The 15,934-nt window shown below is 44.5% G+C and overlaps 1 protein-coding gene across 5 annotated transcripts in view; it reads left to right on the forward strand.

Annotated features, from left to right (window-relative positions):
* HEMK1 (HemK methyltransferase family member 1) overlaps nt 1-14,184 on the forward strand; it is a 44,578-nt gene extending 30,394 nt beyond the window's left edge. For 4 of the 5 annotated variants that reach the window (XM_044451358.1, XM_044451357.1, XM_044451360.1 and 1 more), the window contains 5 exons: nt 1,273-1,322; nt 2,718-2,823; nt 4,936-5,031; nt 9,912-10,025; nt 10,944-14,184. In XM_044451358.1, the coding sequence (XP_044307293.1) occupies nt 1,273-1,322; nt 2,718-2,823; nt 4,936-5,031; nt 9,912-10,025; nt 10,944-11,037 (460 nt within the window). In that variant the 3' untranslated portion in view covers nt 11,038-14,184. Of the gene's footprint in view, nt 1-1,272; nt 1,323-2,717; nt 2,824-4,935; nt 5,032-7,293; nt 9,891-9,911; nt 10,026-10,943 lie in introns of those variants that run through there. The other variant, XM_044451361.1, reaches the window with a different exon arrangement.
* The last annotated feature ends 1,750 nt before the right edge of the window (nt 14,185-15,934 follow it).

Consider the following 15,934-nt stretch of genomic DNA (forward strand, 5'->3'; position numbering starts at 1 on the left):
TGAGGAGTACAAAGACAAGTGTGTCTTGCCTACAGGCAAGCATGGTGGTGGGAGTGTCATGGTCTGGGGCTGCGTGAGTGCTGCCGGCACTGGGGAGCTACAGTTCATTGAGGGAACCATGAATGCCAACATGTACTGTGACATACTGAAGCAGAACATGATCCCCTCCCTTCGGAGACTGGGCCGCAGGGCAGTATTCCAACACGATAACGACCCCAAACACACCTCCAAGACGACCACTGCCTTGCTAAAGAAGCTGAGGGTAAAGGTGATGGACTGGCCAAGCATGTCTCCAGACCTAAACCCTATCGAGCATCTGTGGGGCATCCTGAAACGGAAGGAGGAGGAGCGCAAGGTCTCTAACATCCACCAGCTCCGTGATGTCATCATGGAGGAGTGGAAGAAGACTCCAGTGGCAACCTGTGAAGCTCTGGTGAACTCCATGCCCAAGAGGGTTAAGGTAGTGCTGGAAAGTACAAAATATTGACACTTTGGGCCCAATTTGGACAGTTTCACTTAGGGGGGTACTCACTTTTGTTGCCAGCGGTTTAGACATTAAGGGCTGTGTGTTGAGTTATTTTGAGGGGACAGCAAATTTACACCGTTATACAAGCTGTGTACTCACTACTTTACATTGTAGCAAAGTGTCATTTCTTCAGGGTTGTCACATGAAAAGATAGAATAAAATATTTACAAAATGTGAGGGGTGTACTCACTTCTGTGATATACTGTAAGGGGAGCTCAACAGATTGAATGTGGCATCTGGGAGATGGAGGTTTGCAAGTTTAGCCATTGAGTGCTAGATGGCTCTCTGCAGATTAGCAGTTCTGAGCTTTGAGTCATTAAAATGGGAGTGAGAATGTCTTCCCATACAGCATAATATGGGGGCAGGCAACACTGATGGCTCAAAAGTTCTGCAGAATTGGTGGGTTGCAACAGCAGGTAGTTCTGTTTTGAGTTTGTGCGGTTTTGAAGGGCTTCTTGTAGTGATACCATGTAATGTTTTGCGTGATGCTTTTGTTAGTTTCAATTTGTTCTATGCTACTTTGGTGGTTTTACCTTGGAAAGGAGATTAAAAATCCTAAAACTGAATCAGTAAAAATGAGAGAACAACATTAGTTCCCTACAGTTCTGTGATTCTGTAACATTGCAGTTGATCTCCCTCAGGGCCTTTTTTTGGTAGTTGTATTTTGGAAGGAATGGGTTTTAACAAGCGTTGTCAATTATAACATTTTAAAGGTGCATTTGTTGTGTGTTTTCTCCTGTTCATAGATTACATCTACAGGACAGGATCATTATCCTTCGCCATGATGTCTCTTCAAGTAAGTCCCTTTCCTACTTGCATTCGGTGGCACAAGGAAGAGGGAAGAAAAGCTATCTGCCCACTAGAAGGGCCTACTAGCTCACTCACACGCCACAAACACTGTTCGGTAACCTGCAGAATACAGTTGCCAGTGAGGCCTTATCTCCCCATCCCCTCCTCAGTATCGTTGTAGTGTGCAGTATGCCCATATGTATGAATCATCACCCTTGTATAGTTGAAGTGATACTCTCAACTCTAATGTCATGTCAGACTTGTGCAGTGTTGGCAAAGTGAGGAAATAGAGTATGGGAAATGTATTCACATGTAAAGTTTCTATTGGCTATATTCACAAATCTTGATTGTATTACCTTGGTGGCACAGAATGCTTTTCAGTACCATTGTCCCTCCTACAAAACTTCCTCCTGGGTAGAGAGACTGGCTGCAGTTATTCATACAGTGATAACTTTTGCATTAGACTGCTGCAGAACATGTGTATGAGACTGCCAGTTAAAGAATGTGCAGAAACTGCAGCTCTACTTTAAAGCAGAGCTGCTAGACTGTTAACTGGGAGCAAAGCTTAAGAGCATGCCTCACTTGTGCTTAACCAGGTCTGCTGGCTTCCTGTCTTTTCTGAGCACACTCCCAAGTGTGGTTGCATACCTTTTAAGCCCCATAGGCCTTATTCAGCGTCAGACCATTGGTCCATCCAAGTCAGTATTGTCAGCACAGAGTGGCAGTGGCTCTCAGGGTTTCAGATGTGAAGGGGGCTTTCCCAGCACTGCACGGAGATGCCAGGGATTGAGGTTAAGACCCCCCATATGCAAAGCAGATGCTCTGTCACTGAACTGCAACCCCTCTCCAATCTAGTCTCACATCCAGATCTTCCTCAGAGGCCCCTCCCTGAGGTAACCCCATTTCTTGAGGTAACGAAGAGGGAAATGGAGGAAGGACCTTTTCAATTGTGCCCTTCCTGCAACTTGTGGAATCTTGTCCCCAGGGAATCTCAACTTGTGCCTTTGGTAATGTTCTTAAGTTTCAGCCTCCTGCCCCCAGAATTTTTAACCTCTGATGTATCTTTTAAAACTCCTGCTGCAGTTGTTTTCAGTGCTGTCAAGTGTCTTGACTTGTTTTCCTGGTCTGTCAATTAACATTAAGCCAGAGTTCCCCAGTTCTAATGTTACTGTGGTGTCTTACTATAAGCTGGAATCATTGTGTGCTAAAGCCAACATGTGATTCAAGACAATGGTTTATGAAGTTTGGAATAATTATCCAAACCAGACCAATGTATAGTTGCAGTTAGCAGGTATATGTCAACTGCAGGATAACTGTAGGATCATAACACATATAATTTAGAGAGTGCTAGTTTACCATAGTATTAGGCATAATGTTTGTTTTTATTCTTTCCTTGATGTAGGCTATTGGGAATGTCTACTGCCATGGGGTTTGGTAGATACTATCATCAGTAATCCACCTTATGTTTTCCATGAAGATATGACTCATCTGGCTGCAGAAATCCTCAGGTTGTCTCATACCTCTTCCTTCTCTCATCCCTAGTATTCTTCCCTAACTTATTGCTAAAGGCTGCTGGATTCTAAGGGCCAAACTAGACACAATGTGGGAAAGTCATGTCTTAATAGGATCTCTCCTTATTTTAAAAGAATTGTTCTAGCAGCTCTGAAACCAACCCCTTGCCCTAAAAAAATAAAATAGGGGACATGGCACTGAGGAGGGGATAACCTTTTGTTTTAATGCCATTTCTCAGTTTAAAATAGTTATTGCTGGAGCTGCTGTTTGTTCTATTGGAAGAAAGTGCAAGAACTACATAGGTTATCGCCTATGGGGCACATAGTAACTTTATGGAGGTGCTGTTCTCTCACTCCACAGTTCCAGTCACACCAGGGGACTCACTAGTTGCTGTTAGCCCTTAAAAAGGAGATGCACGATCCTATTCATAGATCTCCCATGTCATGCCTACTTTGATTTTTAAAAGACCAAGAGCACTGGGACCTGGTAGTGACTAAATAGCATTTAAAGATCAAAAGAACTAGGAATGCTTCAACTGCCGAGAGGCATTTCTAGCTGTTCACTTCAAAGGACTACAACCACTGTTACTAAACTGGAAAACACTGTTGTGTTCACATGACATGCCAGCAAAGTGGTGACTGTTGTCACTGGTTGGTTGCCATGGTTACCAACCACAACAAGCACCATTGGTGTGTTGAGGGTTTGTTTGTGTTGTAGCAACCTCATGGATTGTTATGCCACCCAAAATCCCTTTGCTGCTCTTGCCAAGTGGCTAGTAAGAGAGCATGTGGCACTTGGAGGCAGCTGTAAGAGGCTTCCTCTGCTCCTTGCCGTTCCTGCCAGCTGTTTTAGGCCTGCAACAGCAGCCAAAGCAGCAGGGAGAAGAGCCAGTTTTTACCTGGCTCTTCAGACAACAGTCATTTCCCATATCAATAAAGGGGCAGGACTGCCATCAGGATTACACCCTAAAGCAGGGATCCTCAAACTTTTTCAACAGGGGGCCAGTTGAAAGGTGGCGGCAACGGGTCCAGGCCGGTGAGGCGGGGGTGCCTGCAGGCGCAGGCCAGTGAGGCAGCAGTGGATGCGCGCAGTGGCTGGCGCAGGCACGGGGAGTCCAAAGCCTCTGAGGCAGGCCGGATAAATGGGCATGGCAGGCCAGATCCAGCCCATGGGCCGTAGTTTGAGGACCCATGCCCTAAAGGGACAATAAGATACCAAAGGGAAGAAGAGTAGAGGGAAAAGGAAATAGAGGGTGATCTTCATTTCCCGATGCTCCTGCTTAGATAGCAATTGGCAGCTTTTCTTTCTTTGTGTGCTGAGCAGGACTACTCTGTTCTTCAGCAGTCAGTTAAGTGTGAGTGATCTTTCTGGCAGGGAAGAAGCAGCAAATCCCTGCACCTGCTCTTCCTTTGACTAACAGACTGGCCAGCCTGGGCTCCTCCTTGGCTCAGTGTTACTCCTGGGAAGCAGGGGGCTCATTCTCTTGGAGAATGGCTTATTCTCTAAGAGAATGGCTTATGACAGAAGCCAGCCTGGGCTTCCTTTCTGCACTCCAGTCCCAGCAACTGTGAGCAGGAGCTGGCTGTTCTTTTGCCAAGTATGTGGGAAGGGAGCTTCCTGCAGCTTGTTTCACTGGGATTCATCACCTGCTGTCACTCCATGTGCTGATAAACACCAACACCACCTTCAGTGTGATTAGGGAAGATCTGTGTTTCAATACATAGTCCCTCCTCTGTTCTATCTAATTTGGCACTTGGTACTTCATGTAAATGAAAATTGTTTCCTTTGCACAATAAGAGATGAGAGTAAAAACTTTGTAACAGCCCCCATGGATCTTGGGGAACGCACATGCTCAAGGCAAATCAGACAGTGAATGACAGCAACAGGATGAGCAATAATCATCCCCCAAAATGATGCACCAGAAGTGTCCTTGGTGTCCCATTTTTCACAGCTTTCCAGTCTCTGCTTGCTAGACTTCTAAAAGAATCTAAAGGTGTATTATCGTTTGCAATTGTTTTCCAGTAGCATGCATGTTTTGCTGCTGTTAGTAAACCTACATAATGCTTTGGTTTTCATTATCATGATTAGACTTTGTTGTTTGTGTCCAGCTATGAGGATCTGGAAGCCCTGGATGGAGGAGATGATGGGATGGGTGTTATCAAAGAGATCCTGAATCTGGCTTCATATATCCTCAAGGATTGTGGGTGAGTTCTGATGCTGGCTTCTTTTCAGCATGTAACAGGCTCTGTTGTCAGGTTAAGAAAGGGAGAAAGAGGGTGTCTGATGGGTGCTCTCTGCCTGCACAGCCAAAGTAGCTTAGGGAGAGAGAAGCACAGGAGAGAGCAAATGAAAGCAACTCCAGCATTTCCCAGTTCTCTCTCCCTTTATTCCACCCTCATAACTTCAGGTATCTTATTGTTACTACTATTGCTGCATTATAATATGTTTATAGCCCAACTTTCCTCCAAGGAGAGCAAAGCCACCCAGTAAGTTTCATGGCCAAATGGAGACTAGAACCTGGGTCTCCTGAGTCCCCATCCTCTACGCTTCCCATCACACTGCACTGGCTCTCAACAGAGGGACGACTGAGATGGACCACATCACTGCTTGGGGAAGCCCCTCCCTGGCATATGTACTCTGATCACTTTTTCTCTCCTGGTTTTCTATATAAGGAAAAAAGGGGCCCAAAACTGGAATATACTGTGGAGAATCACCTCTAGTTTCCCCATCACCCCATTCATATTGCTCTAGACAGTGACAGGACACAGGGAACTGTGCTTATATTCAGCATGATTAGTCCCTCCCTTCCTCACCCCCCCCCCCCAGAAGGGCTTATAGGTAAAATAACTTAGGTCTAATTGTTTGGAAGTTTTTTCCTCAGAATTATTACCATACGCCAAGTATATAAAGGGGAAATGTTTACTAACGCACACAGTTCTTTGCATTTAACTCAAAGGCCAACCCATTAAGTTGTCAGTATTACTAGCTAAAGCCTCTCTTGCCTGGTACTCCAAAAGCCACTGAGTGTGTTGGTCTCTGAAATGTATAGAATAAAAAGTTGTTTGGAAATGGTGGAATTATGGAGAGGTGGATAAACTGGAGTGTGGAGTGATATTAGGCTACTTCTTAGAAATGGATCCAAAAATTAGTCTTTGAGGCAGTTCTTCAATTATTTAATGTGGTTCTTTTTGGGAAAAGCAGAGGCAGGTAGGCAGCAGTTTCTTAGAATATCCTGCCCTGCAATGACAGAGGAGGTGTGACTCCCTAGTATTAAGGGTACACCCATTAACCGGAAGACCTCACTCTGCTACTGCAGATCTCTGCAAATAAAGGCTGGAGGAGGAACACCCTAGTAGCTCTGATAAACAAGTTTGAGAAAGATCTCTTCAAAGCAGCTTCATTAATCTGATTATCACAAGTAAATATTTGATAGAATCTCTATTTCAACAAACGGAACAGCTTGTTCAATACCAAACCAACATCCTAAACAAGAACAGCTTCCTTTCTCTTTGCACAACTACAATGTCCCTGTAGATTTTAAAAGTCTTGAGGAAAACCTTTCACATAACTAATCACAAAGCATTGAAAACGTCATTTTTTGTTTTATGTCGTGGTTGTGGCACACTTGCTGGGGGCAGGCTCCCAGTGGGGGAGCTAAGGGGCCATGTCCATTGCTCCAAACACACACATAGACAGCCATGTATTGCCTCTTCCTGCTCAGAAGTCCCACTGCTGTTGGTCCAGGCAGTAGCGCTGGAACCAGTAGTGGTGTGCAAAGTGGCATTTCTGAGTAAGCCAACCAGCTCTCTGCCCTCCTGGTGCTGAAGAAAGCAACTCCCCTCCCACCCCCTGCCAGGCCTGTGACTCACCACCCTGGATGTCTTTTCTCTAAAGGCTGGGATGGCCCAGCTCAGAAGCAGTCCTGACTCTCAGGTGCACAGCACTGATCTTAGGTTGTGCAGTGTTCAGCACATTGTTCCTGAGAGTCATGTCTGAATTCGGCTATCGTCTGGCCACATATTCCTAGCACTGGAACAGGGTCATACTCCAGAACCTCCGTGGTGATGGCATGCCCTTGTTCTAATGCCTGGTGGTACATGGATCATTTGCTGTGTGTTCACCATTCCCTGCTCACAGTTGTTCCGGGGTTCTTTAGACAATGTTATGACCGTCCATTTTTGTTTCTGTTCATAAACTACACTTAGAGAAATAAAAATTGTGTGTTTTTCCCTTGATGATGAAGGAAAGTGTAATTTCCACTTGTGTGTTTGTACCATCCTGCTACACCACAGTGCCACCTAGAGGTTATGCAGTGGAAAAGTAGGAAAGGAAAGCCGGATGTGATCTCAAAGTAGTGGTCAGGTGCTACATTTTATCAGCCTCATGTAGCAGAGCCCACTGAGAGCAACGTCAGAATGTTCTTGGCTTTGTCAGAGTTACACTCTATTCTCACATTTTCTCCTCAGTTGACCCCCCATCACTATTAAAGAAGAGGATGCTTGTAGGCTAAAAGACGCAGCAATGGGAAATGTGTATTGGATAATCTCATACCCTTCACCTGGGTTAAAGAAGTTGGCTGCCCCTGCTTTAGAGAAATCTTGGACCAAAAGACTGCAAGTAGCACTAATAAAAAGGAGAAGGGGAATTAAGACTTTTGGACTTAAGCCTTTTAAAAAGAGTAAATACTTTTTTAAGGCTTAGAAGAGTAACTGTTTGGAAGAAGGTTGAACCTTTTCCAGCAGTTTCTGTGTGGGGAAGAATGTATTTTTTTTCTGGAACATAAGAGCGAAAACCAGTAGCAAGTATATTGCTACATTCTTGTGGGTTTTTGATTTTAACAGCCCAAGGATTATACCTTAAAATCTCTTTGGCAAAATGTGAGTAGGAACCTTGTAATCCCAAGCCTCAGGTTTTCTTTTTTTAACCTTGAAACAGAAGCAATGTTTCCCAGCATCCATGAAGGCTTTTGATATCCCTTCTTTCTTTCCCATCCCCCACCCGGAAGTGGAGGCAGTGACATTGAGGGGGGAAAACATTCTTTAGGTCACAAATAGGATCCACACCCACATGTGAGTGTGACTGAGCCTGCCCGATTCAAAGGGAGTGTTTTGTGTGGGAAAGCTCTGGAATTCTGAGAAGCATTTAGTGCTTGGGTTTGGCTCCTTCCCTCTGAGTCTGTTTTGTATCCAGCAAAACTGGCATAGGCTGTGATTGAGCTGAAAATCTAAGGGATGGGCTTGGGCACACAGTTATTAAGATGGCTATCAGGGTGCATGTAAAACCTAGATTCTGAGAATGATTCATTCTGATGGGGAGGTGCTGAATCCTTTAGCTTTGGGCAGAAAATAACCTTCAGGGCCAAACTATATGAGGAATTAAATGCATGGTTGCATTTACTGTTTCTTGGTTGGTTTTGTTGCTTTTCTTAAAGCAGCCACAAGGGGGGAATCAGGAGTGGGACCCTGGCTCCTGATGAAAATCATCATTTCCCAGAAGCTGTTGTATCCTAATGGTGAATTCCTTTAGGGCAAATCATGCATTTGAAGGGCTGAGAAGTGTTTTAAAAGCTCTCTGCCTGCACTGCTGACCAGGTCCTCATTGTCCCTCCTGCTGTTTAACAAGATGCGTTAAAAGTTAGCATATTGTGTAATTTGGTCACTAGTGTAATTAGGGAAAGTTATTTATGCCCAGAGTGTGATAACTGATTTGGCAGATAAGATGAGGATTATGATAAAATAATGAATGCAGTGTTCTCTTCTGATGCAAAAAAGTCGTTGTTGTTGTTGTTGTTGTTGTTGTTGTAACTACACTGAGAGTCATTCAGTAAGAAATGATCTGCGGTAGATTCAGGACCAACAAAGCAAAGCACTATTTTGCATAATACATCCTCCATGTTTGGAATTAATTGCAACTCTCATCTTGGTGGAGGCTCCAAGTGACTGCCAACCAGACCAGCTGAAAACAATTTCTTATGTTCAGGTATTGAGCAACAGAAAGTGGCTCTCTCAGTCTTACAGTTCTTGGGCATTGTTGGAAACAGGGCTGAATTAGATGGCCCCTTAGTCAAACCCAGCAGCTCTGGATTACCTGACAGTACTTAGAATACTGTTTTCAGCTTGTTTTGCCTGGCCCAGCATTCTGGTCGCTCCTGTCTGTGCTGTCCTCCTTTCAGAACCTTTCATTGCCTCAGTTTAAGGGCATGGTGAGTTTCACTCTCACAAGTGTATTGAAAGTATCCAATATCCTCAGTATTGTTTCCTGTTGTTCTCAGTATGTGCAGAGATAAGCTTTTTCCAGCCCTACCTGGAGATGCTGAGGATTGAATCTGCATGCAAAGCATGCAGAATGGGGCGGCATAGAAGTTCCCTAAATAAATAAATAATAAAATGTGCCCCATTGCTTCATGGGTCTCATGGTTTTAATGTGAAATTTAGATCAAAAGGGAACACTAATTTCATGGTGTGAGAGAAGTAGGGAGAAAGCAGCAGCCTCCATGCTTCCCTCCTCTCTTTGACCAGGAGACAGAAGTGAATGGGCAGTGCCAGGGGGGCAGAGGTGGGATCACTTATTGAAGGTGGCCCATGGAGAGCATTTTACCCAACCCCCCCAACCCCCCCGGTACACATAAGAAAACCTGGCACCAGCATTGGAAGCCCAGTAATTATGAAATGTAATGAAAATGTCAAGGCTTATTTTCCCAAGTAACCAAGAGTGATGCATTCAGGCTGCATCAGTTGGCTCACTATAGAATGTACTCTGATTAAGTGCTGCATAATAATTCAAGAGGCCCCCTGTTAGGATCCAGGCTCTGATCCGTGAAGAGCTGCACTTGGGCTGGAGTAGCCACGTGATGGCATCAGCGGCTGCCATCAGCGGTTCTTCATTCAGTTCATACTTAATATGTGCCTGTAAAGCTGTCCAGACCAGTAAGTGTGACCAAGGGGAAGTGCAATATGTTTGAGCAGTTGCAGGTCCTGCTTCAGTGTGTGTGTGCTTCTACACAGAGCCACTGTGCCAACATTTTCAATAAGCAAGTTCAGTCCTGAAGAAGATTTGATTGAGCTCATTTCTCTTCTGCTTTTAGGAGTGTGTTTCTGGAAGTTGAACCCAGACACCCAGAGATGGTGAAGAACTGGCTGCGCTGTCACCCTGACTTATCCCTCTCCGTGTTGGCCACCTACAATGACTTTTGTGGAAAGTGAGTTGAGGAGGACTCCCACATGTACATTCTTTCTCAGTTAGTCTTTTTATCTACCAACCTGTTATATTTTAATGTCATCTAGCAACCAAAGCTCTCTTGGCAGTTTACAAAATAAGCAATAAAATACACAAATGTTGAGCTGGCTCACATAATTCAATAGCCAGCCATGGCTTAATATACCTGTATGGACTATTGCATTATGCTTGGTTCCTACAGGTGCAATTTTGCATGATGCCCAGCTTGCAATGGCTTGTATTATGAAAAATCAAGTGGCAGGAGTTGTTTGAGTTTAGAAAACCCTCGAATATCCCTTGAATGAACCATTAATTATTTGAGAGTTTTCTTATCCCTGCCACCTGGGATTTATGCTTGCAAGCCAGGTCACTGTCCACTAAAGGAGCTTCACAGAAGCATAACAAACATTGGACAGAGCTTGTCTCTGTGTGAAATGTGAGGCTTTGATGGTGGAATGTCCTAGCCAATTTGTATACTGTACAAAAGCTGGAGCCAAATACTTTGATCTTTCCCTAGTGCACTTTCATAAGATGACCTTACAAAGGGAAATAGCAACTTGGAAATCACAACTTGCTATCATCTTTCTATCCAAATGGAAGTAGGAGGCCCTTCAGGGACTGAACGTGAACATTACTTCTTCCCTACCGTTCCCAGCTAAAACCCTTCCAGCATGTCATTTGTTTGTTTGTTTGTTTAATGTTTTTATATACCACTCAGCAGCCATACTTGGCTCCCAGAATGGGTTTACAACAACTTAATGAACTACAATACATCATGCACCAGATAAAATGGGCTCAAAAGCTTATGCACTGGTCTTTAAGATACTAAAACTTTTTGTAATGTTTGTATTCTCACTAGTGGGGCCTAATGCTGTGCCTTGCCTTCTTTTTATCTATACAGGCCAAGGTTCCTGCATATCCAAAGGCATGAGGAAGAAGACCGCAGGAGACCAGGATTAATTCCCTCATCCCAGCATTGTCCTCGTTTGTGTTAGGCGATACAGCAGGGAATCTCAGTGCTGCAGTGGGAACTGCCACCATGCGCAGCAGTTCCAGCAGGCTTTAACAGAGCGGAAGACGGGCCACTCCGCCAAAAAGCTACTTTATTTTTCCTCTTCTTCCCTGCTGTTTTTTCTTTGCATGTCACACATTTTTAGATTTAGGGCTTGTCTTCTTTAAGTGATTTCTTGTGAACAGCTACGAGATCCTTTTTGGCTGAGGGGCAGGAAAATACTTTAAGTAAATGAAGTTGAGTGTTGTGTTTCATGGCCTGTACCAACAGTCTCAGAGAGTACGTTCTCAAACAGCCAGTTTTCTCATAGAGGACTCATCCCATGTGGGTGGACACACTTCATTCACGTGATCAGAATGCCCTGTCAATCGTAGATAATACAGGATAAAAGCATCCAATCATCAAACCATCATCTGATTAGTCTCTTACATGATAATAGTACCAATCTCTGCATTTGATCTAGAAGCACCTTTCTCTCCCCCAACCTCTGCCTCAGAAAGCATGTGCTTTGCATCAGGAGGAACTGCAAATAAACTTGGTCTTGCAAATATGACTAGGTAGTTCATCATAAGCGAAACCCACACTGGGGAGATTGGCATGACAGGGCCAGCTCACCATGGCTTACTTAACCCACAGCATGTCAGCCAATATTTTGAATATGCAGCCTTGAATAAGGATTGCTGCATGATGAACCCAGCCATGAAGGGTCATTTGAGGGTTAAACAGCTCCCACATCATCCTACAGCAAACTGAGGGAGAACAATGTGTAGGTTATTGGAGGGTTGGCTAGTCCATGTCACTTGGGGTTGCATGACTTGAAAGGACATGGCAAGCTGGACACCTGCTGCTGCCATGAAAAAATGGCGCACAGCACAACAGCCCCTAAAGTCACAATGGGCTGTTATGTTGTGTGAAACAGGTCATCATGTTCTAAAGTCGCTTCTCAAAAACATAATGAGCACTAGCCAAACCTGCCCTCTGCACAGAGTATTGTGAAGCACCAATGGGAAGATGTCCCAGTTGTATAGTGTACAATAGCTTAAACTGAATCTTTTGATCCATCATAGCATTAAACAATGCCTGATGAGTCTGCCGTACCACATGAGCCTGTCTCTGTGGGCTAGTGGAACCTTCGCAAAAATAGACAGGAGCTACAAGCAGTTGGAAGATCTTAACTATGTATTGACAAGTCTCATCTGATAAGATAAAGAAATATTCATAAGCTGGCTACAGCCACCATTTCCTTGAAGCGATCGGTTTATTTATGATGATGTTAAATTTAGAAGGACCGGAAGAAACTATGTTGCTGCTCATCTTGAACTGTTAATCTGGATGCTATCACACATTGAAGGCAAGTCCAGCCATGTAAGCAAGTGAAGCAGACACTTGGACTGGCAAATGTTAAGCCATCTGTGATCCAAGAGGTGTGATTGCCCAAGTTCCTTTGCAGTGAGGTAGACTCGACTCGTGCAAAACGGAGTGCTCACTTAAAGTCTGAGCTCCAGTGAATTAGAATTAAGCTTGGACCTTTGTGTTTAGTTCAGATCCAGGTCCAGAGTTGTTTATCCAGAGTTTCTGATCAGGAAAAATTACTCATCCTGGAGGAATGTCTGGAGAAGCAGGAGATGAATTTGTTGAAGGAAAGCACCAAAGTATGTGTTATAAATAATAGTGCAGTTTCATTTTTGAATGGGTGGTTTCTTTCCTAGATTGAGCCAGCCAGTAGGTTATGTAGTGGCTGTGAAGAGGAAGAAACTGGGCATCCTGTAGAATCAGGTATAAGTTGGAATTTACTCATTGGTTTGACTGAAAGCCTTTGGCCAGAGGACTTGGGAGAAGGAGTTTTTCATAAGATCAGCCTTGTTACTCTAGATTTAGGATACCTGGTTCTTACTTCGTCTGTACAAAACTAAGTTCTAAAGTCCGTTTAAACATTGCATGGCTAGTAAATTGCACCTTTGCATGTGACACCATCCTTAACCAATCTAAGGCTGAGGCATGATATGGGAGAGGATCCCTGCCATTTCCACATGTATGCAACTATACATTTTATCATTCCTTTGCATGTTTTATTTGGATTAGGTTTGGGTGTTTTCACAGTCTCTGAGCAGAAATTAGAATTTTCACCCAAACTGGTCATAAACACTCAAGAATAGTAGAAAATGCCTGCCATGTTATTTTCACAAGAACGGTGAAGTGTGCCATTAAATAGTTGTTTGGTGTTTGGGAGTACAGGCACTAAGTAGAAACTGGTTGCTTTATAAGTGAAGGTAAACAGAATCTGAGGTATTACTGCTTTTGTAAATGTTGGCAGGTTTTTTCTAGATTTGAAAGAAGCCTGTAGTTTCTTCAAGAAGATTCTGCATAGGCAACACTTAGTAAATGTCACATTCTGCTGAGAGCTAGTTAAAAGATGTACTGTTCCGACCATTTACCCTCTCTATCATCGCGTGGACTTGAGTAGTCTGGTGCTTGTGGATGGGTGATAGAAAACAAGATGATGCCGTATGGGAAAGAAGGAGCTTCTATGAATTGGAAAGCTGGCAAGTTCCAATGGTGGCGAGAAACTGGTTTTGGATGGGCTTGCCTCCCCACTGAAAAAACAGGTGTACAACTTGGAGATGCTCCTTGACTCAGTGCTTTCTGGCCATCGAGTGTCTCTTACAGGGCCTGGTTATTGCGTCAGCTGCAGTCTGCGCTGGAGTGGCAGGAACTGAATCCATTAACTGTGCAGTGGCCACTGCCAAACTGGACCACTGCAGCACACTTTATGCAGGGCTGCCTTTAAAGAAGATGGATGCAGTGGCTACAAAAAGCACTCCTGATGCTGGTGACTGCTGGGATGCCTGAGTGCATAACAGATACTGTGGGAGCTGCTAGCAGTCTTCCAGGCACAATGCAAAGAGCTGGTCTTAATCTATAGTTCCTCAAGCAGCTTTAGACCAGATTATTTGGGGAATTGCTATATGTTACAATCTGCCTCAGAAGGTCTTTGGGTGCCCTTCTTGAAGATGGGATGCATAAGACAAAGAAGCTTCTTGGAGGTCCCAAGCCTGTAATTTAATTTCACATACTCGACAGTAGGTTCTTGTATTTCATTGCTCACAAATAAAGCAATGTTTTAATCTTTCCTTCTTGCCCTTTCAAATTCTACTTTAGCCAAGAACGCACATTTACCGCTTTAGGCACATTTCTCTCCACTTGGAATTTGACCCCAAACCCAGGCTTGGCCCTTCCCTTCATGCCCTCAGGCTCCAAAAACACTTTCTTTACAATGCAGATCTTTATTGGCATTTCTCAACTACAAGACAAAGCAACTCTAAGCCCTCTAGTGCAGGGCAGGCCAACCTTTCACACTTCAAGGGTCACATGAGGACTTTGACATGGAACCCTGAGGCCACACAATGAATTGCATGTTCATATTGTAACACAGGAATTTAATGTACACTATTTAATTAACCATTAAATGCTTTGTGGACCTGTGATTTCTGCAGAGATCACAAGCAGCTCCTTCTCCAACTGCAGCCAAGCACAATGACTGCTCCTCTGGGGTGGCCCATCCCTTTCTTCCCTGTTTCTCCCACCCAGATCCCTCCCATGCTGTAGCAGTGTTGGACGTGCTGGGGCAAGCTCTCGCAAGGCTCCCAGCCTGACCCATTCTCAGGATGAGAGAGAGCTGGGCTGGTGGCCTCAGGAGAGCTCACTGCAATCATGCCCATGCCATTGCTGAGATCCGGACTGCGGGAAAGAACAGGGGTGCTCTGAGTGGAAAGAAGGCCACAGGACAAGGCCTCAGGGGCCACATGTGGCCTGCAGGCTGCTTGTTGGACCACCCCACTCTAGTGCATTGAAAGATTAGCCTCTGTTCATGTCAAGAATGTTTAACCCAAGCTGGGGGCTTCTCCCCAAAACACTTTTAAGTGACTCTGTGGGCCACATCCTCAGGGTAGCTCCAGCTGTTGAAGGGCCAGCTACACAAGGACTCTGACCTACACAGCTCTCCTCCCCTTCTTCGCCCCCTCCTGTCCCTTCCAAAACACTCCTGCTTCCCTGGGAACCTGTAGGCAGCAATCTTGGGGCACTTCAAAGGCCTGTGCCTCTCCCTGAATTCCCAAAACTCCCATCTTCAAGGTGTTCATTTTCAGAATCCCTGTCAGGTTGACTCTGGGATGCTCGCCAAGAGAGGCAGTCAGGTTCTCTCCCTACAAAGCCCAGCTGGCTCCCCCTGCCCTTTTCTATACTGCCTGTACCCTGTCCTCCTTTCCACATGAGTGTTCACGTCACAGTTCTGATGCCAATGGTGGAGCATGGCTAGTCCTGACCTCTTAAGGACACACATTAAGAGAATTGCCATGCTCTCTTGTGTGAGGCTGAATTTCTTTGCCAAAGTGTCCTGGTAACAAAAGCATGTTTTTTCAGTACAGTGTGTACCACAGCATCTAATACACATTTGGGAAAAAAATTCCATGCAGAAGCCTTTCAGAACATATTAACATGGCAGCTTCTAAAGGGTCAGAGCTGCTTCCCAGCCTGGCAGTTTCCCCACAAGAAGAAATTCTAACATAGAAAGTCCACGATTTGAGTATTTATTTATTCATTTCATTTTTATACTGCCCAAAAGCCAAGGTTCTCTGGGCGGTTGACAAAAGTTTAAAACACAAACAAGAAAGGGGGAAAAAAAACAACATAAGAATAAATCTACGGCAACTGCAACCAAACCAGCAAAGAGGTATAGCAGCAATGCAGGATAGAATGGAATGTTAACACTAAAGGTTACAAGTTAATTGTTTCTATACTGGGAAAACAAAAAGGGTTTCCACCTAGCACCAAAAAGAATACACAGTAGGCTTCAGTTGTGCCTCTTTGGGGAGCTCCTTCCA

This window comes from Varanus komodoensis, unplaced genomic scaffold (genome assembly GCF_004798865.1).
Source record: "Varanus komodoensis strain SLA01 unplaced genomic scaffold, ASM479886v1 scaffold6_2, whole genome shotgun sequence".
In the NCBI taxonomy this organism is placed as follows: domain Eukaryota; kingdom Metazoa; phylum Chordata; class Lepidosauria; order Squamata; family Varanidae; genus Varanus; species Varanus komodoensis.